The sequence below is a fragment of the Bison bison genome, unplaced genomic scaffold (genome assembly GCF_000754665.1).
Source record: "Bison bison bison isolate TAMUID 2011002044 unplaced genomic scaffold, Bison_UMD1.0 scf7180017864050, whole genome shotgun sequence".
In the NCBI taxonomy this organism is placed as follows: Eukaryota; Metazoa; Chordata; class Mammalia; order Artiodactyla; family Bovidae; genus Bison; species Bison bison.
In genome coordinates this window covers 3,893,030-3,919,352 of record NW_011494622.1, presented here as the reverse complement: position 1 = coordinate 3,919,352, position 26,323 = coordinate 3,893,030, and the positions used below count along the sequence as shown (strand labels likewise).

At 44.4% G+C, this 26,323-nt stretch overlaps 1 protein-coding gene across 3 annotated transcripts in view; it reads left to right on the top strand.

The window, feature by feature from the left end:
- IRF2 (interferon regulatory factor 2) overlaps positions 1–26,323 on the top strand; it is an 84,558-nt gene that overhangs the window by 34,161 nt on the left and 24,074 nt on the right. For all 3 annotated transcript variants that reach the window (XM_010835755.1, XM_010835752.1, XM_010835754.1), the window contains exons 2-5: positions 8,663–8,758; positions 16,784–16,883; positions 18,554–18,730; positions 19,039–19,085. In XM_010835755.1, the coding sequence (XP_010834057.1) occupies positions 8,672–8,758; positions 16,784–16,883; positions 18,554–18,730; positions 19,039–19,085 (411 nt within the window). In that variant the 5' untranslated portion in view covers positions 8,663–8,671. The remainder of the gene's footprint in view (positions 1–8,662; positions 8,759–16,783; positions 16,884–18,553; positions 18,731–19,038; positions 19,086–26,323) is intronic.

Sequence of the window (26,323 nt, the reverse complement as noted above, 5' to 3'; positions counted from 1 at the left end):
ACATCTTTGAATTCTCCTCAGCACTTAGCACACAGTTCCTCGTAATAATGTATGTTGAATAAATATTTGGTGGTACCCTGGACTGAATGGATATCGCAGACAGTACATCCATAGGGGGAGAGGGTCCAGTGGTTAGAACTGTGAGAGAGGGTTAATGGGTGAAAACGGACTCGAGTTGGCTTTTGTCGGGAGGGTGACATTTGTCGGGCTGGCACGTGGCTTTGTGAGGAGAAGCAGCAGCCTGCACAGGCATATTTAAAACAAATGATGCAGCTGCAGAAGCAATGGGGCAGGGCACGATTGTGATTGGCTTCTGTGACACAGCCTCCAAGTTAAGCCCTGTGCTTATCAGCAACTTCGCTCCCAGGCTTTTGCCTGCCCTCTTACCACGCTGTGACCCACCGTCTGTGATGCTGTAACTGGGAACTGATGTTTGGCGGGGCTGCTGGTGGAAGATCTTTAGGTTTGCCTCTAAGTGAACATGCCTTTATTTCCTCTTCATCCTGAAGGAAATTTTCACTGTATTTAACATTTAAAAAGAGCAATTATTTTCTTTGGGTGCTTTTTAAAATTTATTTTAACTTAATTGTTTTGGTCCCGACACACAGCATGCGGGGATCCTAATTCCCCAGCCAGGGACTGAACCCGCACCCCACGCAGTGGAAATGCAGAGTCCCAACCATTGGACCGCCAGGGAAGTCCTACTTCAGGAGCTTTAAAGGCATCTTTTCCATCATCTTCTGTGTTCCATGGTTTCTGCTGAGTAGTCACTATAAGGCTTCTGGGTTTTGTGTTTTTTGAAGATCGTGAGCTTTTTTTTTCTTCTTTAAGAACCTGTTTTTCTTCCGCTGATTTTAAGATTTTTCTCTATGTTTTGGTTTTCATCAAAGGTACTACATTATGCCTAGGTGTGGCTTTATTTATAGTAGTCAGTTTGGGATCTGTAGTGAGTATAAGAGAATCCCAGGGATGGCAGAGCCTGGTGGGCTGCTATCTACGGGGTCACACAGAGTCGGGGTCACACACTGAAGTGACTTAGCAGCAGCAGCAGTGAGTATAAATTTGTGGTTAGATGGTAATTGATCACTGTCTCTTGAAATATTGCTTCTGCCTCATTCTTCTCTCTTATCTTTGTAGAACTTCCAACTACCAATATTTAGATCTTTTGGGCTTCCCTCATAGCTCTGAAATCATCTACCTGCAATGCAGGGGACCCAGGTTTGATTCCTGGGTTGGGAAGATCCTCTGGAGAAGGAAATGGCAACCCACTCCACTATTCTTGCCTGGAGAATCCCATGGACAGAATCCCACGGACAGAGGAGCCTGGTAGGCTACATATAGTCCATGGCGTCACAAAAGAGTCAGACACAACTTAGCTACTAAACCACCAGAACTTTTTAGGTCTAAAGTACAATCTATCAGTGCTATGGATTTTTGATCCTTTATTACGCATATCCCATTCTTTTGTCTCAGTGCTTTATTCGTGTCTGTTTTATCTTCTGGTTCACATTTTTCCCCCAGTGATGTCTAATGTGTTGGTAAACTCATCCACTGAATTCTTACTTTGAAATGATCAGTAGTTATCCTTTAGTGTAGAATTTCCAGTTTTACAGTGTTCAGTTCTCTGAAAAAATTTTCCGTCTTGTCTTTTATTTCCTGTGTTAAGCATACTTGTTTAAAGGCTATGTCTGGAAACATTGGTGTCTGTGTATCCATTAGTTCTGTCTAAAGTCTGCGTATGTGTCCCTATTAGTCCGTTTCTATTGTTTACTACTTTCCTTGGTTTTCTATTTTGTTGTCTTCCATCCTCGGATTCCTAGCTGTATTGATTGAATGCTGGCCGTTGTATCTGAAAAGTCCCAGATAGAATATAAATCTTAGGATAATGTTATCTTTCCTCAAGATATGTTTTGAGGTGACTTCAGGTAGTTCCAGATCATTTCAATTTGATCAAGGCTTGAGATTAATCAAAAAGCCAGGCTTTAGTGTTTGAGGCTAGTCTATTTCCATTTCGTTTTACACCTTACACGACTTTCGTGTTTGGGAGTGGGGAGTTCCCAGGACTCCCTTTGCCTAGCTGGCTCCTGACTTCAGTTCTTATGCCTTTTCCTAGCTGGCTCCTGACTTCAGTTCTTATGCCCCTGGTCACTGGAAGTGTCCATAGCCCTGCTCATCTTCGAAGGCCTGCAGCTTCCTCTCTGGGTTCAGCAGTTGCTTCTAGGCTTGGAGAAGAGCAGCCCCAAATATCAGGCTTACCTTCCTGTGTTCCTTCCTTCCCCCAGATCTTGCCTCCTAATTCTTTACCACCTCGTTAGTTCTCTGATGTTTCTAACTGTATTTTGAAAAACACGCTTTGTTCAGGTTTCCTAGTATTTCACTAGGGGACTTAGGTCTGAATTACCTACCATGCCATTACCAGAAGCAACCCCCCTCTCTCAGCCCAGAGTTTTATTCTCTAAATCCAGCAAGGACATTAGAAGTCTCTGGTACTGAACATTAACATGATTTAAGTGGTGTTTTAGGATGATTAACATGTCAGTGGTATGCAAATCAGAGAGGGGTTGGGAAAGTCTCTGTAAGTAGAACAGTTAAAAGACCATCTGAGTGTTTTCTGCAGCAAGAGGAAGGCAGATGTTAGGGTTTCTGAGCCCGGGCATTGCAGACAGACTTGAACGAGAGTCTGGGTTCCCGGGCAGTTCCCCAACCTATCCCCTCATCTGAAATATGGGTGATAAAGTCCCTACCTTCTGGGGTTGAAGAGAAGTGAGAAGCTCCCAGAAAACCCTGGTTTCCATGGCTAGCATCTAGTAAGTGCTTAGTAAGTGGCCTACTATTCTAAGAGCCAAACCTCAGTTATTTAGGTTAAAATTCAAGATCTCGGTTAATGGCACTAATCAGGACCAGAGTCAGCATTGTCAGCCTCATGGGGGACGTGAGTTTGTTCCTTGAAACACAGCGGACAGCTCTTGTGCCTTCATGTAGCAGCCCTGGTGTCCGTAATATTCTAAATACTTGCCGTGCGCTGAATTGATTTATAATCAATGCCATGGTTTCAAAGATGATCCCAACCCCAAATCTCAAAGATGTTAGGATAGCTGATTTTTCAAAGTCAAGCTTGAGGGTAGATGCTTCATATTTTAGGTTTGAAAGTGTAGTCACTCAGTCGTGTCCGTCTCTTTTGCGACCCTGTGGACTGTAGCCCGTCAGGCTCCTCTGTCCATGGAATTCTCCAGGTGAGAATACTGGAGTGGGTAGCCATTCCCTTCACTAGGGGATCTTCCCGACCCAGGGATCAAACCTGGGTCTCCTGTATAACAGGCAGATTCTTTACCATCTAAGCCATCAGGGAAGCCCATGTTTAGGTTTATAGAAGCATAAAATTTAAGTTTTTCACATTTAACGCACCGTGTACAGGAAATGAAGCTTACAAAAAAAGTTAAATCAGAGTAGAGCCTTTATGTTACAAAAGGATTCCTAGAGTCACAGATAACTTTGGAAATTATCTTTGTGAAACTCCTCCTTTTTCTAGATGATTAAAGTGTCCACTGGAGAGATTGAGTGACTGACCCAGGGACGCACAGTAGTTAACAAAGTCAGAACTGGAACACAAAGTCCAAGTTCCTGATGTATTTCGGTCCTCTTGGCAAAAATAGCACCTCTTTGTCTTCCCTGTCGAGTTCCCTGACTTTTTCAACTCTGTTCAGGTTTCCTGTGGCTTGAGTGTTTCTGCCCAAGGGAAACGTGCATCAGAGAAGGAAGACCCAGCTAGCTCCTTGAATTTCACCGATGGAAGCTGGAAAGCACGTGCCTCGTAGGCCTGTGCTAGATCAACGTTGAGTTCCACCTTCCCTTCCTTTCACAGATGCAAACCCAGCCTCTGATAGTCATGAGAAATCTATGTCAAATGGCGACCTTTTTATTCTCGATCATGTGGCAAGACCACTGGTAATTCATTACCTGTTTAGTGTGTGGGAGGGGGAGCCAGGCTCTAAAATCGAATAAGAAAGAGGAAGTGCTTCCGTGTAAAAGGGTTAGCTTTCATTGTGTATCATCGGGGATGTCCTAGCTGTTAAAACACACACACACACACACAACACCATGGAACCTGAAGTAAGTGAAGCACTTGATAATAGAGTTTTCCCTACTCTGATCAGATCCTTGCTGTATTTGCTTTTCCTAAAAATCTGCTTATAATTTATGACAGTCCTGACTAAAGATTTAGAACAGTTTCTATATGTGGGATTTCCATAGAGTTTGGCTAGGTGAGCGGTAAACGTTGAGGTTTGACTGAGCTGCATCCTTGTTAGAAAGACGTATGTAAATGGACTGGGTCAACAGATAGATGACGCCGCAGAACACGACGCACAGAGACTAGTGGAGGGGGGCTGTCTGCCGGGACGACCAGACTTTGTAGCAAGAAGAACCAAGTGAGTCTGGAGCCTTGCTCTTCAGAGTGTGATCCAGTGACCTGTGAGCTTGTTAGAAATTGAGAATCCCAGGGCTCACCTAGACCTCCTGAATCGAGATTTGTGTGTATGTTAACGTTGGTGGAGCCCTGGTCTAGGTTTTATAATCAGCTCTTATCTTTACTGTTCACAACACTGATAATATCATTGGTTGGTATAAATCTCTAGTTTTCTCTTCACTCTTGGGATGATGACCAAAATCCTAAGCATGGTTTTGCAGGCCTGTGGGGTCAGCCTGCCTCTGACATCACCATGTTGCTGACTGCCTTCTGCAGCTGGTCCTCCTGCCCTCGGGGTCTTTGCACTGTCTGCTGTCCCATCTTCTTTAACTGTAGACAGAGCAGGAGACCTGTCACCTGACTCAGAGCATCTTCTGCATTAAGTTTCCTAGGGTGGCCATAACAAAGTACCACAAACTGTGTGACTTCAACAGGAATCTATTCTCTTACAGTTCTGAAAGCTGGAAGCCCCAGGTTAAAGTGTTTGTAGGGCTGTTCTCCCTCTTAAACCTCCAGGGGAGGGTCGTTCCTGGCCTCGTCCAGTTTCTGGTGGTTGCACACAGTCCTTGGCTTGTGGCTGCATCATTCCAGTCTCTGCCTCTGTCCTCACATGGCTATCTTCCCCCTGTGACTGTGTCTGCACGTGGGCTTCTCTGTGTGTGTGTGTATGTATGCTCAGTGACTCAGTTGTGTCTGACTCTATGTGAGTCCCTATAGGCTGTGTGGCTTCCGTGGTGGCTCAGAGGATAAAGCGTCTGCCTGCAATGCAGGAGACCTGAGTTCAATCCCTGAGTCAGGAAGATCTCCTGGAGAAGGAAATGGCAACCCACTCCAGTACTCTTGCCTGGAAAATCCCATGGACAGAGAAGCCCGGTAGACTACAGTCCATGGGATCACAAAGAGTCGGGACACGACTGAGCTACTTCACTTCACTTCATAGGCTGTGTAGCCCACCAGGCTCCTCTGTCCATGGTATTCTCCAGGCAAGAATACTAGAGTGGGCTGCCATTTCCTCCTCCAGGGGATCTTCCTGACCCAGGGATCAAACCCACATCTTCTGCGCCTCCTGCATTGTGGCAGATTGTTCCACAGAGCCACCTGGGAAGCTGCCTCTATCTGTCTGTGTCTGCATTTCCCTCTTCTCCAAAGGCATTAGGTTCCTGTGAGCCTCTGATCACATTTTCATCAACTCATTGATATGTAATCTTGTTTTACATGCTTCTGTTTTAAAGACTCCATATTTATTACATCTTGTAGACAACAAGCAGTAACTCGTGCCTGAAGGAAGTTTATCTCACACACATATTTTCTCTAAAAGTCACGTCACAGCCTTCTTGCACTTAGAGATGGTTGACAGTGTTTCAGACAGCCCACTCTGGGGGCCATTTTAAATGGCAAAATCACCGACAAAAAGGCAGGAAAATGTGAAAAATGTTGCACTGGATAGACTGTGAAAAGGACATGTATTTATAGTGTGAGAGCTGAAATAAGAAGGCAGGATGTCACCGGTTTGACCTTAGTTGGGAGCGTGTGGACCGGCTGACTCAGGATTTCCACATCTCTGGGCATGTCTGTGAAGGGCCAGGGAACACCCCAAGGATCAATTTGGGTGATAGAAATACTTAGTGAGTAGGTACGTTTGCAAATATGAAATCCTCGAATAATGAAGATTGATTGTATTTCCCCACACAGGCTTTAAAGATACAAAGTTTTTTGCCTTATTTCAGGTGACCATTTTTTCCTAAATGGGTTGTTTGTAAAAAAAAAAAAAAATAGGGGAGGAACATGTTATAAATTACAGATGGAAAGCAGGGGCATATTTCCGTGTTGCTGAGCTAAGGTAGGGCTGCAGAGGTTCCTGCGCCACAGTGGTTCTGCTTTCATCTTATCCCTTCAGAAGAGCTGTCACCTTATATCCATGCCTCCTCGCCCCTCTCTACTGCCCAGACCTCTGTGTCTTGAGATCTTTTTAAGAAGGAGGATCTGCAGGGTCAGCTGGGCAGAGCCTTCGCTATGCTTGGTCACCCAGTGGATCTAATGTGGACAGCTTTACCCCATGCTTCCAGAACTCTCTCCTTATCATTCTGTACACAGGAGGCACCCTGGGCTGTGGGAATTGTCTTGTCCCCTGTCTCCTGCTAGACCAGGAATCCCTAGGTGGCAGGGACCATCTCCTTCCTTCCTGTTCCTGGAGCATCACTCTTGATACATGGCCTGTGAATGGAGGAGTGAGTGATCGGAACAGCTTGAGACCCATTCAGAGCAGCCACGTGAGGCTCCCTGTGGCTCTTCCATGTCCTTTTGGGGTGTCCCTGTGGTTCCTCTTATTCCTGAAGCCACCAGATGAGTGGACAGGGCCAGCCTGCCGTGGTGACCCCATCTTGGCTGACCTTCAGAACTGGTCCTTGTATTGCACCTCTCTTGGAGGGCACGGCTGCATTTAGGTTTTGTAGGATTATCCAAAGACCTATGAGAGCTGGAGTTCCTGCTCTCAGTGAAGTTACTCTTTGGAAAGAGGAGAGGGTGGGCACAGCTGAGAAGTTTCCGTTTAAAAAGGTAAGAGTTAGTAAGAATAAACACAACCTTAGAATAGCTGCCCTATAGCAATGTTTGATTTTCCGATGAGCAGTACAAGATCGTGGGCATTGTGGGACGTGGAGGAGGAGGGATTCTTGCAGCTGGCATGTCTGGGAGGCCTTGTGGGGAGGAGGGCGGAGATTGGATCTTGGAGAATGGCTCAGGATTGGCGAGGCTGGGAAAGAGGAGCAAGGAGGAGGCGGTGTCTGTGACAGGGAGTGGGTCAGAAGTAGGGAAAAGGTCCGAGGGAAAGGCAAAGGCTAGCCTTAATTCTAGAGTCAAAATAGGCTTTACGGGCAGAGAGTGCAGCTCCAGGTGGCTCATAGTGATGCTTGCCCTCTGGTGTAAGCTGTGGGCTGGGCACAGAGGAGACAGGAAGTCCTTTGCAAGCTGGAAGAGAGCGTTACTGAGACTGTGATCATCCTAGCCCAAAGTCATCGGAGCAGAATATCCAGAGCTCATTTCTGGAGGAGAAAATGAGCCAAGGATAGATGAGGCAGCCAAGGGTTGAAAAGAGCGTCGTGTCCTACCATCCATGATGTCCTGTGGAATTGGAGACTTGGTCGCCATTGTCTCTGCTTTTGGATCGAATGCAGACTTGTGTGTAAATAGGCTGAAGATGAATGAGTGATCCCACTCTGGGTATATTTAGGTGGGCAAGGGATAGACTGTGTAGAAGTGCATCTGGAAGGAGGCGGGAGGGGTGTTTTGTGGGCTGGTGGAGGAAAGGTGACCCCAGGTCAGAGGGGGCCGGTGGCAGTGAAGAAGGATCCTTGAGGGAGCACTCTGAATAAGAGATGCTTTCACATAAAAGTGATGCTGAAGCCAGGAGACAGACTACATTAGGAGGGGATGGCTAATTGGTGAAAGACCTTGAAACCAAATGAACCTGATACCTTAAGAGCTTGCCCAAACATGCCCGTGTTGGGATTTCGAAGCTTGTCAATAACTCAGATATCCCAAAGGAATGGCTGTGTCCACCCTTGGCTCTTAAATAAAAGATGATGCCAAAGGGTACTTGTAAAACACTGGTCCTCTGGGTACCTGATACACTGAAGGTATCTGCCGTAAACACAGCCGGGTTGGGAGGGGGTAAAACCCAGCCTTAGGGTTTCCCAGGTGGTACAGTGGTAGAGAATCTGCCTGCTGATGCCAGAAACACAGGAAATGCAGGTTTGATCCCTGGTTAGGAAGATCCCCTGGAGAAGGGAATGGCAACCCACTGCAGTATTCTTACCTGGATAATCCCATGGACAGAGGATCCTGGCAGGCTACTTCCATAGGGTCACAAAAAGTTGGCTGCAACTGAGCACGCATGCGCAAAACCCAGCGTTAGGTATCCGAGCCCTCTGACTGGCTGCGTTTCTTCATCATGGGCCCCTCTTAGCGGAGAGCCGGCGTGGCCCTCACGCACCATCGCCCCACGGAGATAGCCCCTCGGGAATGAGTGGGGCAGGATGCTCCAGGGCAAAGCCCCTAATATGCTCTCATAGCCCCCCAGCCCCTGGGTACACATAAGAAAAGAGGAGTATACAGTTGGTCAGGCATGGTGTCAGACTTCACCTGCGGACATGACAGTGAGCAGCAGAAATGCCTGATGTTGTGTTTGCTCTTCTGCAGAAAGACACCATGCCGGTGGAAAGGATGCGTATGCGCCCGTGGCTGGAAGAACAGATCAACTCAAATATGATACCAGGGCTGAAGTGGCTTAGCAAGGTAAGTGTGTGCATGTGTGTATGTGTATGTATGTATGTGAGTGTGTGTGTGTCTGTGACAGAGAGATCCCTACTAAAAGCAGCTGTGTGTGGACTGCCCCAAGTAAAATTGTTCTTTGTGTTCAAAACAGTATGCTTATTTATTACAAAAACCAACCAAGCAAAAGTGATTATGAAAATATCAAAGAATCATAAAAAAGATTTATCATCACTTCAGACTGTAGCCTCGACCCTGAGTTAAGGCTCTGGTCTCATGGATTACTGTTGTGGGAAGCATTTGGCTGTATTTCTATTCAGTGCTTCTTACCCTTCTCCATCTCTGAATATTCTTTCTTGCTTCTCCTTGTTTTCTAGGGTTGGAGGACATGGAAAGTCTAGGGCTTTCTATTGGGAAAGGAGCATATTGATTTTCTTTTCAGTATTCTCTACGTAAAGACAACTTTTGTTTTTGTCTTAAAAAACTTATTTTACTTTTATTATGAAACCCTGTTTGTGTGCCTACCTGTCCGAAAAAAGCAGTATTCTGTCATTTACAACCCCCTCCTACATATGTACATAAATACTTTCTTACTTTTATCAACCTCAAAACCCTCAGTTTAGTTGATCCTTACTCTTAGGGGATGAATCAGGAAGCCATTGGATGTAAACATAAAGAACGCCTGGAAACATTCAGTTATAATCTAGAAAAGCAATGACTACAGCATACTTTCTTTAAGACAGCCCAAGAGAGATTTCTCTCCCACTACTAGGAGTATTACGGTTCTTCTGAGCAAGTGTCTTTTTCCTCCTCTACCTCCCCGTGTTTTTAATCTTAAGGACACGATGAATAATTTAGCAGGTCGGGCTTTACCTTTGCATCACGTGCCGAGAGCTGACAGCCAGATTGTGGCCGCTCCTAACAAGTGTACAAAATATTGTTCAGCCTAATTTTTGTATGAATATTGCTCCTTACTTCATTTTTATCTTCACAGATATCTCTCAGTCTTATTTCTTTTTTTCTTCCTCCTCGTTTACCTATTTTTTCATTTATTTTAAATGTAGTGGTGTATTATATTTGAATGTATCTATTTAAATAAGTCCCTTCTGAAACAAGATGGCATAGAAGTAAACAGAAATATTTTAAGTAAAGCATATGCTCATTTCAAATGACCTGTCCTATATTCTAAGGTCTTAGGGCAAATGATATATTTTTCCAGCCTTGCTGTGTCTGTAGTATTTTAGGTTTGTATCCTGGAGGGGCTTTGTAATTAGCCTCTTCCAAAGAAACAAGTCATCAGTTCAGTTCAGTCGCTCAGTCATGTCCGACTCTCTGCGACCCCATGGACTGCAGCACGCCAGGCCTCCCTGTCCACTCCCAGAGCAGGTCTGGTCCATCGAGTCGGTAATGCCATCCAATCATCTTATCCTTTGTCATCTCCTTCTCCTCCCGCCCTCAATCTTTCCCAGCATCAGGGTCTTTTCAAGTGAGTCAATTCTTCCCATCAGGTGGCCAAAGCATTGGAGTTTCAGCTTCAGCATCAGTCTTTCCAATGAATATTTAGGACTGATCTCCTTTAGGATGGACTGGGTGGATCTCCTTGCAGTCCAAAGGACTCTCAAGAGTCTTCTCCAACACCACAGTTCAAAAACATTAGTTCTTCGGCGCTCAGCTTTCTTTATAGTCCAACTCTCACATCCATACATGACTGCTGGAAAAACCATAGCTTTGACTAGACAGACCTTTGTTGGCAAAGTAATGTCTCTGCTTTTTAGTAAGCTGTCTAGGTTGGTCATAACTTTTCTTCCCAAGAGCAAGCATCTTTTAATTTCATAGCTGCAGTCACCATCTTCAGTGATTTTGGAACCCCCAAAAATAAAGTCACTGTTTCCACTGTTTCCCTGTCCATTTGCCATGAAGTGATGGCACCAGATGCCATGATCTTAGTTTTCTGAATGTTGAGTTTCAACAAGTCATCAGGTAGATTTTTTTGTCATATTGCAGACAAGGAAATCAAGGCTCATGGGTTTAGGAGGATTATATCCTGAAGAACTGGTAATATTGCCTATATTGATTTGGGATGTGAAATTAAAGCAGATGTTCCTGATTTCTGAAGAAAGTCAGTTGTTTGCCTTTGCTTTTTCCTTTTCAAAACCCACCCACCTGTTTTGGCTAGCTTGACACAGTGGTGTGCTTCCAACGTCACCATGTCTCCTGCAAGTGGGCTCTTAATACACTGCGGTTTGTTGTTGTCTGTAGTAGGTTGAGTGGTAGCCCCCCTCAAAGATATGTCCACATCCTGACCCCCAGGACCCGTGGTTGTGACCTTATTTAGAGAAAGGATCTTGGCAGATGTAATTAACTTAAAGATGTCGAGAGGAGATCATCCTGGATTACCTGGTGGGCTGATCCAGTGACAAGGGTTCTTATAAGACACAGAAGAGGGACTTCCCTGGCAGTCAAGTGGTTAAGATAATTCACCTTCCAGTGCAAGGGTGGTCAGGGAGCCAAGAGCTCACATGCCTAGCAGCCAAGAAACCAAAACATAGAACAGAAGCAATATTGTAACATATTCAGTGAAGACTTTAAAATAATGGTCTGCATAAAAATTTTTAAAAAAATCTTAAAAAAATAAAGGACACAGACGAGGAGACACCCACAGAGGGGAAGGCCAAGTGGAGACGGAGGCCGGGACTAGAGTGCTGCAGCCGTAAGTCAAGGGCACCCGGACCTACTGGAAGCTGGAAGAGGCAAGGCAGGATTCTCCTTAGAGCCTTGCTGATGTCTTGATTTTGGAATTCTGGCCTCCACCGAAAAATAATAGGATCCGTTTCTGTGGTGCTAAGCCATTCAGTGGGTGGCAGTTTGTTATGACAGCCCAAGGAAGCGTACACCCCCTCTCAGAGCTACTTCTTCACCTGGGCTGTCCACCAAGATACCTTTTGCTCAAACCCCTGTGTCCTTGTATTTTGGATTTTGTTGTTCAGTCGCTAAGTTGTGTCCGACTCTTTTTCAAACCCATGGACTGCAGCACACCAGGCTCCTCTGTCCTCCACTATCTCTGGAGTTTGTTCAAATTCAGGTCCATTGAGTCGGTGAAGCCATCCAACCATCTCATCCTCGGTTGTCCCCTTCTTCTCCTGCCTTCAGTCTTTCCCAGCATCAGGGTCTTTAACGAGGCATCGGCTCTTCACATCAGGTGGCCAAAGGATTGGAGCTTCAGCTTCAGCATCAGTCCTTCCAATGAATTTGTAGGGTTGATTTCCTTCAGGATTGACCGGTTTGATCTCCTTGCAATCCACTGGGCTCTAAAGAGGACCAGAAAGTGAATGGATTCTTCTTGGTGCAGCTGAACACTTAGCGCCCCTCAGGCAGTCCTTCGTGTGGAGCCTTACTCACCTGGCTCTTGGCTCCTGAGTGCCTTCTCTGATGCAGAAGGACAGGAGACCTCCACCCCCTTGTTCTCTGCTGGGCTGGGCGTGGGCCAGGCTGAAGGACAGAGAGGGGGCAGTGGCTGCAGCAGATGGCACCTCCCAGGACGATGCTGTGCCCGCAGCTCCTGGGCTGCCTGAGAGCCCAATGCAGACGGAAACGCCCTGTGGCTGTAGTCACTGTAGATGTTGGGTGGCCTCGGGGCATTTCCTGTCTGTACCCACACCTCCCCAGAGCATTGGTTTATAGGTTTTCTGCTAACTTAGGCTTGCTGGCGTTCGGCTGTCTGCATAAATATTTCACTCAGACCCCACTGTTATTCCCTGCCCATTCATAAGCCCAAGAATCCCTACTTGTATTTTGAGTGGTTTGAGGTCATCCCCAATTCTCTTCTGCTGAAGGCTGTTGTGAGTCTTAGAAAAGCTGTGCCACCCTCGGGGCTTTGTCTTTCCGGGTGCTCACGGGGAGGCACTCCAGGCTGGCCATGTACCAGGGCTGTCTTGACCATTGCTGAGAGCTCAGCGCCAGGCCTGACACCCTGGAGGCTCCAGGTAACATTGTGCTGAGACTGAATGCATGAAGGATGGCTACTTGAAGGGGAGGAACATCGATGACTCTGTATATGTTCTATTAAGATAATTAGACTCAAGAACACTGGGTTGGCAATGGTCACATTGCTCTCAAACGGAGACTCCATCATACCCAGTGCATTCCTAGTGAGAGATAAATAGGTGGCCAATTAATGCCTTAAATTTGTTTCCATCTCCTGCTTCCAATACATGAAGGGGTGGAGAAGTGAATGAAAGTCTGTTGCTCAGTTGTATCCGACTCTTTGCAACCCTGTGGACTGGAGCTCACCAGTCTCCTCTGTCCATGGGATTTCCCAGGCAAGAATACTGGATTGGGTTGCTATTTCCTTCTTCCAGGGATCTTCCTGACCCAGGGATCGAACCTGCATCTCCTGCTTAATAAGCAGATTCTTTGCCACTGAGCCACCAGGGAAGATAGATAGGTGGCTAATTAACGCCTTGAATTTGTTTCCATCTCCTGTTTCCAGGAGGTGGGGGCTGATGGAACAGATGCTCTGGATTCCTCTGGAGGAGCGATAAGGAGGTTTGCACAGCAGCATTGTACCTAGCTGCTGAACGTGGCTGTGGCTTGGGCCAGGTGCTTTTTATTATAAGTATTTGCAAATACACATAGTATGCTTGAATGATGTAACGACTAGAAAGAATAATGTAGCAAATTCCCTTCTAGATTTAAAACTCACATCTAGATTGGACAACTATTAATTGGGAGGTAACTAAAGCAACTCCCTGACTGGGTATATCTGTAAGACCCAAGAACATTTTCTTATGGATTCACAATACCATTACCAATTGGATAATCATAAATTAATCATAATTAGTCATCATTTAAAGTGCCATTACTGCCCTGTTCCTATTCAGAATACCTCACTATTCCTCAGATATCTTTCTAGGATTTATTTGTTCCATCAGAAGCCACAGCAGACCCCTAGGTTGTGTTTGGTTCCTAACTATGAGCAACGCCCGCTCCCTTTTTGCCATCTCTCCATTGGCTTGTTGAAGAGACCAGGTCTGATCTGGATTTGTCCGCATGCTTGATTTTGTGGTTTCCCTGGGCTGTTTCTTGAGGAAGGAAGGAGGCGGCATCCAGGTTCACTGTTCTCATCACTTCGATTGATTCCCACCCTGATTTATGAGGTTCCTGTTTCTCCGCAGAGGTCTGCCTGGACCCAGGCGCCAAGGCCCCCTCCCTGAGCCCTGGAGGTCATCGGGTAATTCCGACCTTTTCCTGCTCTGCACTTTGAAAGCAGGCTTGTATTTGTGTAAATATCAGGCCATCTCAGAACACAGTGAGAAGTCCGAACAAAAATAGCAAGCAACATTGGAACATCTTATAGATATTGGGGGAGTGGAGCAGCCGTGGGAGATAAGAAGGCTGGATTCCGCTTGGAGGTCAAGCTATGTTTGTTCTGCGTTGCTCACAATTATCTCAGATGTTCTCAGCTTGAGCCGGGCTCATCTCTTCTGCCTACAGGTGGGCAGAGGTCTCTACATCTGCTGTTGTGTTCAGTCCTTCCATACCCAGTGTGTATAGCCACCCTAGAAAAATGTCTGTTTAGGTCCCTGGCCCCTTTCAAGGGGATTCATGGTGGGTGATTGCTAGGTTCAGTCATTACTTTCATGGTTGCGTGATTTGGGCATGATTTCTGGGAGACTAGGTTTGGAGGGGTGTGTGTGTGTGTTTGTGTGGTGTTGCTGTTGTTGAATCACTAAGTTATGTATGCTTGCACGTACACACACAGTTGAAAAGATCTGCCTATCAGAATCAATTTTGTGTCTCGAGATTGATTTCAGATTGTGTCACCCCAGATCTCCTTTGATCTATAAAAAAGTGCAAGAGTCTGATTCTTAAAGGTCTGTATCTTTAAGCATAAACCTTTAGATTCTGCTTGTCTACTTCAGGAAAAATTCTTTCAGAGATAAATTTATGGGTTTTTTTTTTTTTTCCCCCTGGGAATGTTAAAAACTGCATTGAGTGATTTTGTGCTCTGATATTCGTTTACCATAAAAAATAAAGTTTCACTCAACCCTCTTCAGATCACCGCCCTTTTGAAACTGGCCAACCTGAAACCCCGCCCTCTCTCAGTGGATGATACAGTGTGAACACGGAGGGTTTTATGAAAAACCTCTCACTTTCAGTTCTTCTTTACTGACTACGTTTTATATACATGGAATTTTCCCCTTTAACAGTTCTGGGGAACCCTCAAATGTTCTGACATATTTTTAATTCAGGCTTTGTGGCTGGTTCTGTGGGAGGCATCAAGTCCCTTTTGGGTCGGTGGGGCCCATTTGTGTCTTTCATTGTGTGAAACCAAAGAGGTGGGAAATCCCTCCTGACATTTACTTTCCTGCTCCAGTGTATTGTGTAGAGATTTCCCCCCCCCTTCCCTAGAAACGATCAGATCTACCTTGAGAGCTTTAAAAAAATACAGTTTTCTTGGTCTTTAATCTGCATGGAATCCAAGTCAGCGGATCTGTTGTAGGTCAGGAAATCTAAATGTAAACCCTGGGAGACAACTGGCAGTGTGAGTCAGTGATTGAATATGGGATCACATGACCTAGGTTCTGAGTTTGGATATTTACTAATATTACCGTGAGTTCCTTGAATGGATAATTTAAATCTGTTCCTCAGTTTCCTTAACTGTAAAGCGGAAACAGTAACATATACCCAGCTCCTTCGGGTGTTGCAAGAAGCAAAACTGAGACCTTGTGAACATGCAAAGTAAACTGGGTTTCACATAAGTAGTTTTACTATTTTGTTTCCAAAGCACTAGTTTCTAGTCATACATTTGCCAGGGTTGATTTAAGCAGTTTTGAGTTGGGATGTAAGAGAGATGGAGAAGGTCTTCTATGACAAGAACTGTACTTAAGGGACTTTTCTTCAGAAAAAGAGTGTCATCTTCACATAATTGGTACATCTTTGTTTATATTTGTTGCTTTCTCCTCAGGCAGGGTAGTAGACACGGGGATTAGAATAAAATCTTAAAAAAAAATTTTTTTAACTTCTCTATTTAGTTTTATTTTATTTTATATATTTTTGGCCACGCCATCTGTCATGCGGAATCTTTATTTCCCCAGCCAGGGATCAAACCCGTTCCGCGCCCCCCCCACCCCCACCCGCCACCCTAATCCCTGAACCTGAGTTTGCCTAAACTACGGAAGTTGGTGACAGACAGGGAGGCCTGGCGTGCTGCAGTCCACGGGGTCGCAAAGAGTCAGACACGACTGAGCGACTGAACTGAACCCCTGGAAGGGGAAGTCCCTAAAACAAAATCTCTCATTTCTGTTGGCTGCATGAGCAGATTGAGAGATTCAGTCTCTGACAATGGCCTCAGACACCCCGACTTCCCTTTAGCAGTGAAATGTGTATTGCTTTGAAGAGTTGCCTAATTTTAAAAAATTTCTTTATTTTTAATTGAAGGATAATCACAGTATTGTGTTGGTTTCTACCATACATCAGCATGGATCAGCCATAGGTATATACATATGTCTCCTCCCTCTTGAGCCTCCCTCACACCACCCACCCCTCTAGATTGTCCCAGAGCCCTGGGTTGAGCTCCTTGCATCATTTCTCAAATTCCCACTGGCTGTCCATTTTACACATGTTAGTGTATATGTTTTCATGCTAGAGTTGCCTAATGTTTAATTTACCTAAGACAGCTGGAGTTCCTCTTTACCAAGTGACAGAAATAAATCATAAGCTATAGACATTTCAGTCAGTGGCCATTTACCTGTGATCCTGTAAAAAAGGAGGCACAGATAATGAAACACATTGGCATTTCCCAAATCATCACTTTTGACCTTGAAATTTATTTCTAGCCTACCAGACTCCACCTGCCTCTCAGTCTCACCTGGTAGACTGTCATGGTTTGGGTCATAGTGAGGAAATGGGTTTGGTTTACCATAGACATTCAGCAAACCCAGTGATTTTACTTAATGGGGAGTCTTACTAGCTGAAACTAGCTAGAACCCTCTGCAATGATGGCCTGAAACCCTTCGCTGCAGTTCTTATTTACTTTTTTTTTCTTAGGAAAAGAAGATTTTTCAGATCCCCTGGATGCATGCTGCTAGACATGGGTGGGATGTGGAAAAAGATGCACCCCTCTTTAGAAACTGGGCCATCCATACAGGTATGAACCCACATCATCTCCAGAGGCTGGTACTGTTGCTTTTTTTTTGTTGGTTTCATGCTTTTTAAAAATCAAGGTATAACTGACAAATTAAATTGCAGGATATTTAAAGTGTACTTTGTTTTTTGGTTGAGAATATTTAAGTTCTACTCTCTTGGTAAATTTCACTTATATGATAGACTGTTAGCTATTGTTTCTTTTTATTTTTACTGCATGTATGAAATGCCTTGGCTTATGGTTTCATGAAGATAGTGCTGATAAACCTGTGACTTGTCTTCAGACACATCCAGGGCATATGAGGTATAGACTTCATCACTCAGAAGTGATGCTCCACCCATTCCATAGAAACTGAGTCTTTGAATTTCCTGGACATGTGGTTTTCTATTTTTTTTTAACACCAAAAATACTGTATATTGGGATATATCCAATTAACAATGTTGTAGCAGTTTCAGATGAACAGTGAAGGAACTCAGCCATATAAATGTGGTTTTCTGATGAAGTTCCCCAGGTATGTACCAGGGGGATGTAGAACTGATTTGTTCTGGAGCTGTAAACCTTGGTTGAATTATTTCCCCCAAAGGTAGTCGAGATTATATTTATTTATAACTAGAGAGCTGTTTCTCTTACTATTTATTTAGCTATGTATTTCTTACTATTTATTTATTTAGCTGTTTATTTTTGATTAATACTTACTATTTATTTAGCTATTTATTTCTTATTATTTATTTGCTGTTTATTTATGTAGCTATTTATTTATAATTTCATTTAACTAGGGAGCTGTTTGTTTGAGAGTCAGTTGAAAAGGAGACCTTCCAGTGACTTATGCTTGTTGGTCTCCTGGCCTCCTGAAGCGAAGTGAAGTGAAAGTAACTCAGTCATGTCCGACTCTTCTCGACCCCATGGACTATAGAGTCTATGGAATTTTCCAGGCAAGAGTACTGGAATGGGTAGCCGTTCTCTTCTCCAGGGGATCTTCCCAACCAGGGATTGAACCCAGGTCTCCCACGTTGCAGGAGGATTCTTTACCAGCTGAGCCACCAAGGAAACCCTCCTGACCTCCTAGCTTTTTCTTTTCCTTACCTTGATTCTCCACATTGATTTCTACCCTTATTTTCTCTGAAGCTGTTTTGTAGACCCAGGGTGACCAGTTTGTCCCAGTTTGCCCTGAAACTGGGAGAAGGCAATGGCACCCCACTCCAGTACTCTTGCCTGGAAAATCCCATGGATGGAAGAGCCTGGTGGGCTGCAGTCCATGGGGTCGCTAAGAGTTGGACATGACTGAGCAACTTCACTTTCACTTTTCACTTTCATGCATTGGAGAAGGAAATGGCAACCCACTCCAGTGTTCTTGCCTGGAAAATCCCAGGGACGGGGGAGCCTGGTGGGCTGCCGTCTATGGGGTTGCACAGAGTCGGACACGACTGAAGCGACTTAGCAGCAGCGGCAGCGCCCTGAAACTGTTGGGTTTTAAAACAAAAATTCCCGCGTCCCAAGAACCTTCTCAGCTTGGAACAAACCAGGACGTTTGTTCACTGTAGGTGTGGCCTGGAATGAAAAGCATTCTCTCTACAACCCGCCAGCAATCCTGTTTCCAGAAATTTTTACTCTGGAAATAATGTTCCCTCTCTTTTTTTTCCTCTTAACCTTCATTCTTTCGACTATTTTTTTAGGAAAGCATCAACCAGGAATAGATAAACCTGACCCAAAAACGTGGAAGGCGAATTTCCGATGTGCCATGAACTCTTTGCCTGACATTGAGGAAGTCAAGGACAAAAGCATAAAAAAAGGAAACAATGCCTTCAGAGTCTACCGGATGCTGCCCATGTCTGAGCGGCCTTCTAAGAAAGGTAGATAAAGATATTTACCGGCTAAAACAACTGTTGCTTAAATAGCGCCTTTGTGATTTCTTGATTTCCACAATCGTAGCCACAGCAAGAATACAACCCTGTTCCCATTGTGGATGTTAATTCTGCCTTTACTTGGCTGGGTAAAATGACTCTCAGGGCCCCCAAGGAAAGGAAAAGAAACGTTTGGGATCTTGACCATCTACACATTACAGCAATAAATGCAGTGAGAGTTTCAGAAAGAATTTAATGTAGGGGAAATGTCTCTGCATTCTTCATGGATTAATCCCGAACTATTTTTGTTGCCACAGGAAAGAAACCAAAGACAGAAAAAGAAGACAGAGTGAAGCACATCAAGGTAATCTTTGTGCAGAGAGGAGACCAAAGTTGTGATCATACTAGTGATTCATAGTCTGTCTCATGAAGACAAGCGATGTGGTCTCTGTGAAGTATTTAATCTTGCTTCCTTTGCTGTTGTGATTTCTGTGCTCTCATGTCTTCTCTTTAGCATGTGCCCGCTTGTGGGCTCAGGTACACACACCTCCCCTGCTTCATCCAATTTCCCTGAACGATTTATGAATGAACTCACAAATCCACGCTGAGCCTGGCAGTCTTAGGCCTCCATCTGGCCCCTGCAACTCTTGCCAGCTGGTCACTTAGCTCCGGCTAAGCTCCAGCAACCCGCTACTATCTGACAATATCAAGTATGTTTTCAGGCCATTAAATATATTTTAAAGTATATTAGGTATTATAAACTTATATTAAATACCTACATTTATATATGTATGTGCTTAGTCACTCGGTTGTGTCCGACTCTTTGTGACCCCATGAACAGTAGCCCACCAGGCCCCTCAAGCCTGGCAGGCTACAGTCCATGGGGTTGTAAAAGAATTGGACGTGACTGAGTGACTGAACACACGTGCACACGCACACGTGTATATATATATGTGTATATATGTATATATTTATGTGTGTGTATATATATATACTTGTGTGTGTGTGTGTGTGTGTGTGTATATATATATTTTTTTTTTTTTTTTACCCTTGATAGGCTATTAGTTTGTGCTCTGTTCAGGCCCTTTATTTGTGTGGATCTCAATATAGAACTAGCTTTCAAAAAAAAAAAAAAAGAACTAGCTTTCGTAACTCCCAAAGGTCTTCCATAGGGATGTATTTGTGTGTGTGAGCTTTTCCATCGGCTATGTAGTCTGAAACCCCCTACCCTGTGAGGGTCTTTGTGTGTTGATTGGGGGGCCCTTGTTCAAAAGCCATAGAATTGCCAAATATCCCATGAGAAACTGAAGATGAGCTTCAGTTGCTAAGCAAAGAGCAGACTCTACAGTCCGGGCCCGTAGACCATCAGAGAGACAGTGGTCTGCTTCAGCACACCCTGTTTGCAGATGAGGAGACGGTGGCGTGAGAAGGTTGAGTGACAGGGGCCCAAGGGCAGCGGGACATGTGGCCAAGTTCACATGGTAACTTTGAACTGAACTTAAAAGTGATGCCAAGTACTCTGATCTATACTCCAGAATAACTGTTGAAGGAAAATCCAAATTATCCAGACAGCGCAATGTTTAAAAGCAAACCACTGAGTCAAAATAGTTGGAAAAACACACACACAAAATATACTTCAGTTTGACTTGTGAAGGTAATTAGAGGGGAAAACTTAGGTAAATTGTTAAAATTTCAGACACATTTACTTCTACAGTGGAAAAGAAATATTTTAGCTAGAGTGTTTCAGCAGTGAGACCTCTAGTTTCCACTTTCAGTATTTTTAGTTGGTGACTTACTTTAAATATAGCACAGTATAGGCCTTATATTTTAACTTTTTATTATGGAAAAATTTTATACACACAGGAAGGAAGCAAGTGAGTCAAATGTACTTCATAGACCGTCACCCCACTTTCAACATCAATCAGCTCATGGCCATTTTATTACATTAGTACCTCTGTCCACTTCCCTATATGCATGAAACTGCAGATACTCAACCATTTTTGACTTGCAAAAATAATTTCATATGGTTCAGCCCAATATTTTAAAGCAGATTCTAAACATCATTTCTTTCACAACTACTTCAGTAAATATCTTTAAAAGATAAATGCTCTTTAAAAATAATCCAGAATCATTATTACATCTGAAAAAATTAATAGTAGTTCTTCACTATCACCAAATATCCATCCAGTCAGTGCTTAAAAATTTCTAATTTGTCTCATAAGTTTCATAGTTTTTATACAGTCTGATCACTTGAATCAAAATCATATAAAGTTCACATGTTGTGATTTTTGTATATGTCTCAAGTCTTTTTAACCTATGGGTTTCCACTAGATTACTTTCAAAAAATTATTTTTTTCTTGCAATTGAAAAAATCTTGTTGTTTGTTATATCAGATTTCCCACCATTTGGATTTTTTTTAGGGCCTACATTCTGATTATTCTTGTTTAGTCAGAAAAGTTGTAACTTCCACAAATGTGTGATTTTGAAGAATCTTCTACAGTCTTAAGTACAGCTCTGTCATATTTACTGCTATTAATATTTTCACAGCATCTAGCTTAGTCATTGGTACAAAACAGATAATTAATACATATTTGATCACTGCCTAGATAGATGAGTATTTGTTGACCAAGTAGATGCATAAATAAATATATGGGGAGGGAGTGGAGGGTTAGAATGCAGATTAAATTTCATAATCTCAGTTAATGGAGAAATAAAAATGGAGTAACAGATGTTCACTTTTCAGTTGACTTTGCTCAGACATACCCTCCAGAAGCAATGACTATTAGGTGCCAATGATGGTAAGATGTACTATTATTTTTTTAATCTGTAAGCAGGGAAAACTGCTTGCAGTGAAATCTTGACATACATAATTGATCAGAAGGCACGTCTTACTTCAGGGGTAGGGAAATGGAGGAATGTGCCCCTCACAAGTCCATCAGTGTGCGAATTGATGACACGTGGTGTTCTCGGCAGTAAAGGTCATCTGCAGCCCCGTCACAATGACAGTGTCTTGCATGTGGCCAGGCCCCACATTGACGCAGGGGGGAAAGTGAGAGCTTTCCTCGTAGGCTCAGCCATGTGGGTTAATTCCATCCCAGGAGAGGGTGCAGTGAGAAATCCTGCTGTGATGTAGGCTTGCTTAGTACCTGAATTGTGTCCCTCAGAGAGACATTGTTCCTTCAGCAGAAGATAGGCGATTCATCGGAAGTAAACACAACTTAACTTTTGAATATAAATCCCCTTGCATCCGACTTAACAACAAAGGCTGGGAACATGGAGGAGGCTTGTAGGCTTTCCCAAGTGCTGTGGCTCATGGCTGCATAGTGTTCATTGAATGTTTCTGGAGAGCGGTTCAAAGTCCATTCCCCAGATGGTCTGGAATTGTGTAAAGGATTTTACTGAGACGTTCATACATTACTTTTTATTGTTTGTCAAAACAGCTAAGATCTGAGTTCATATGTCCTGTGCATATATGCAATGGAATAGACTAGGTAGGTTTCTTCTACAGAGAAAATTTGTCTTATACAAATGCTTCCCTTGTGGCTTAGTATCTACCGGCTAATGCAGGAGACGTGGGTTGGATCCCTGGGTCGGTAGGATTCCTTGGAGAAGGAAATAGCAACCCACTCTAGTATTCTTGCCTGGGAAGTCTCATGGACAAAGGAGCCTGGCATGGTCCACGGGGTCGCAAAGAGTCGGACATGACTGGGTAACTAAGCACAAGCGTGTAGTAACTGGGTATGAAAATTTACTGTTAAAACAAGCTCTTCCCAGTCTTCCTTCAATTAAAGTTGAAGTGTTTGTTTTTTTTTTTTAAGATACCTGAATAAATACTATTCTTCTTTAAATTATTTTTTTCGTTGCAGTATAGTTGATTGAGTTGAAGTTTTAACTAGGAAGAAATATTCAGAGCATGCTGGCCCACTCTTAGAATATTTCTTGGGCCATTCAGGTAGTCTGTTATCTCCATGCTCTTTGTTTCCTCGGGAAATAGCTTCCCGGAAACTGGGAGACCAAGGCCCACTGACCACGTGATATGTGCAGAACTGCTGCCTCCATATCCTCAGATGTTGGAGTATATGCTGTGCACTCAGGGAGCCATTTTACTTGAACTAAGCCCTGCCTGCATGGAGGTAACTGGCTGTCTAAGGGAATATTCTCATAAGAAGCACAGTAGAGAGCAGTACTAGATGGCACGTCATCAGAGTGTATCTGTGTTTCAGAAAATGTCCCAAAGCCATGATGAGTAAGGATAGAAGTGGATAAAACAGAGGGGTGTAGCTGACATTCTGGCGCTCTTACCATGCTCTCAGCTTCAATTATTACCTGTTTCATCCTTCTCATGATGGGCAGGTTGTCTCCCTTTTGTATCAGCAGCAGTGGAGGCACAGGGATGTTGAGTGATTTTCCCAGAGTTCCACGTTTTATGGAGTTGGGATTTGATTCCAGGCGAGTCCAACTCCAGAACCTGTGCCACATCACCTTCCTCAGTGCCTCAGTGCTGTGGGCTCCGAGCCAGGCCTTGGGGGACATGCCAGTAAATTGGTGGATATCCACTCCCACCAGCAGCATCGCACGTGAAGGTCTGGAGGTCAGAGTTGATGTTTGGTCTTCATTGGATAGGGCTTCCCTGGTGGCTCAGATGGTAAAGAATCTGCCTGCAATGCAGAAGATCTGGGTGGGGAAGATCCCCTGGAGAAGGGCATGGCAACCCACTCCAGTGTTCTTGCCTGGAGAATTCCAGGACAGAGGAGCCTGGCGGGCTACAGTCCATGGGGTTGAAAAGAGTTGGAAATGAGAAGTCAGGAAACCAGCTTCATTAGAGCAGGAGCCTGAGTGAGGCCTCATGGGGAAAGAAGGCATGTAGGTAGGATGGATTCGAAATGAATACTTGCAAACTGTAGACTGCTTCCAAATCAAAGAATTGATGCTCTTAGAGAAAATATAATCAAGGACAGCCTTGCACAGTCACTTGGTAAAGAGCAGGCCTGGTCTCTGTTAGTTTTGAGTGCAGACCTCTAGATGGGAGTTACAGAAAAGCAGGTATTGGCTCAGCAGAATTTTATTTTATTTTATTTTTGGCCACCTTGCACAGCATGCTGGATCTTAGTTCTCCTACCAGGGATTGAACCCGCCCTCCCTGCATTGGAAGTTTGAAGTCTTAACCACTGGACTGCCAGGGAAGTCAGCAGATTTTTCCGATAGAGCGCTCGGATCCAACAGTGACTTGAGCTGGCTTACCAAACAATATGCTCCCTGTTGCTGTCCACAGATAGACTGAATGACTACCTGTCAGGGCTCATCCTGGAGTAAGCCTTTCATGGGTGGCAACGGACCTTCAATTTTTAAACCTTAATGAACTGAAAACCCATGCCAGCAACCCACCTGAACTTTCAACAGATGGAATCAGAACTGCTCTGGAAGCAGGAAACAAGTGAAAGTAGTCGCCCAGCCAACCCTGGTGCCTCCCTCTCCTCTTGGAGGCTCTTGAAGAGACTGCTCAGAGCAGAGTCTGCAAAACTGGTTGGCCGACTAACCTCTGTGGATGTTTTTGTGGCATAAGGCACCGCTGAACTCCTTGGGAAGGACTTGGAGCATGGTGGACTTGATATTTAAGGGAGGTCTTTCTCACGGTGATGGGAAACAGTCAGGGAGGAGAGACTGAAGTAGACAGTTTAGCTGAAAATAGTGGTTGGAATGGAGAGGAGACATTTCTCTGCAAGAGGATGCTGAGGATGAAGACAGGTATGGATCCAAGAGGCAGCCCTGAGTTTTCAGGCCTCATGGAGAGATGTTAGGACAGAAAGAGGAGCCAGGTTGGCTTAGGACTCAGCAGGCCAGGTTATGGTACAGCCAGGTGTGGTACAGGACAAGAATGAGCATCACAGAGGACCAGGAGATGCTGTGGACAAAGGCCGTTCGTGACCTGAGGGATCTCTGTATATTTGTTCTGTAGAGAAACGTTCACCTATTTTCTTAATTTGGGCTCTTGCCTTAAAAAAAAATAATAACATAGTTTAGTTTTAGATCTTCCTATTCTAATAATTTCAAAAATTTCAGCTGAACGTAGTGAGGATCCCTGTTTTTCTGCTCCCTGGATGGAAACCTTTCAGAGAGGTGCTAGACGCTTTTCACTAGACAATCTACTGTCTTGTCCTTCCAGAACCAAAGAGAAGGTTTGCATGGAGGACTTGGGAATCGATCGGCTGGTTATTTTGGATGTGGGGACGGGAGGAGGCAAAGCAGTGTTCATAGTCTCAGCCTCCATTGGTGGTCGTGGTGGTGGTGTAGTCGCCCAGTCGTGTCTGACTCTTCGGGACCCCAACGATTGTAGCTCACCAGGCTCTTCTGTCCATAGGATTTCCCAGGCAAGAATACTGGAGTGAGTTGCCATTTCCTATTCTGTTCTGTTACAGAAGTTGTGCAGGATTCAAGGCAGGGATCTGGGGAATAGAACAATGTTGGCAGTAGTTCTCAGTCTCCATTGGAATTAGTACAGGATCCAAGGGTTTATTAAGAAGCTACTGGAATTGGACCATGTTCCCTGACCAAAGACTGGGTTCAGCTCCCATATCTCCTCAGATTAAAAGGAGTGTGATCTTAGAAAACTAATTTCGTCTCTGAGTCATAGTTTTCTCAAGTGTAATGTGATAAAAGTCGCACTTGCCGCTAATTAAACTGTAGATCATGTGAAACACTTGGACGTCTCCACATTGAGAAATCAGAATAATTTAGGTTTTTAAATATATGCAAGTCTGACTGCCTCGTTACTTTTATAAGAAACCTAAAGTGGAAAATGACAACAAAAGAGACCCATGAAAATGAGCAGTTCTTTCCATAATTCCCTAAAATGTTCTTAGTTCCTTTTGGGAAATCAAAGAGATGGAAGAGGAATAAGATGACACATAGAGCTTGGTGGAGATGTTGAGGTGGGTAGAAAGGGGGCCATTGAGAAAGCCAGAGAGGAAGGGGCCCTCAGCAAGGTGGCAAATCTGGTAGCTTTTGTTGTCAAGAACGGAGAGTTACAGGTCTTCCTGTTGGATGTCAGAGTGTGGGGCTGAGGGAAAGAGACTTGCAGAAAGGTGCTTTGGGAGAGTGGAGTTTTATCTGTGACCTTGGATAATAGCGAGTGTTTATTTAATTATAGATGACAGGTGCATATTCATTGTATTTAATCTTTCCATCATCCCTGTGGGAATGGTGTGGGTTCTATTATTGTCCTCAGTTTACAGCTGTCCACAGCATCCTAAGAGACCGCTGAAGAGGCTAAAGCCCTGTAACTAGTGAAAGACTTGAACTCCAGGCTCATGTGACTCCAAAGCCAGACCGTCTCATCGTCACCCTCTCCGGGAGCTGAGAGTTCGCTTCCACGAGTGGAGTGGCAGCCAGACTGCAGGCTTTTCCGAGCCACAGTGAGGGGGCTGTGGTGGGAAGGCAGGTGCACAGTCAAGAGTTTAGCTCTCAAGGGAATGTGATGCCTCAAGTCACAAGCAAGCGAGTTTCTTCCCAGAAAGGATAAACTCTTTGGAATTTGTAAAAGAGATGCTACAAGGAAAGAGGATAAACATTCTACCCAACAGGGCGGTCCCTGGTCCTTCCTGG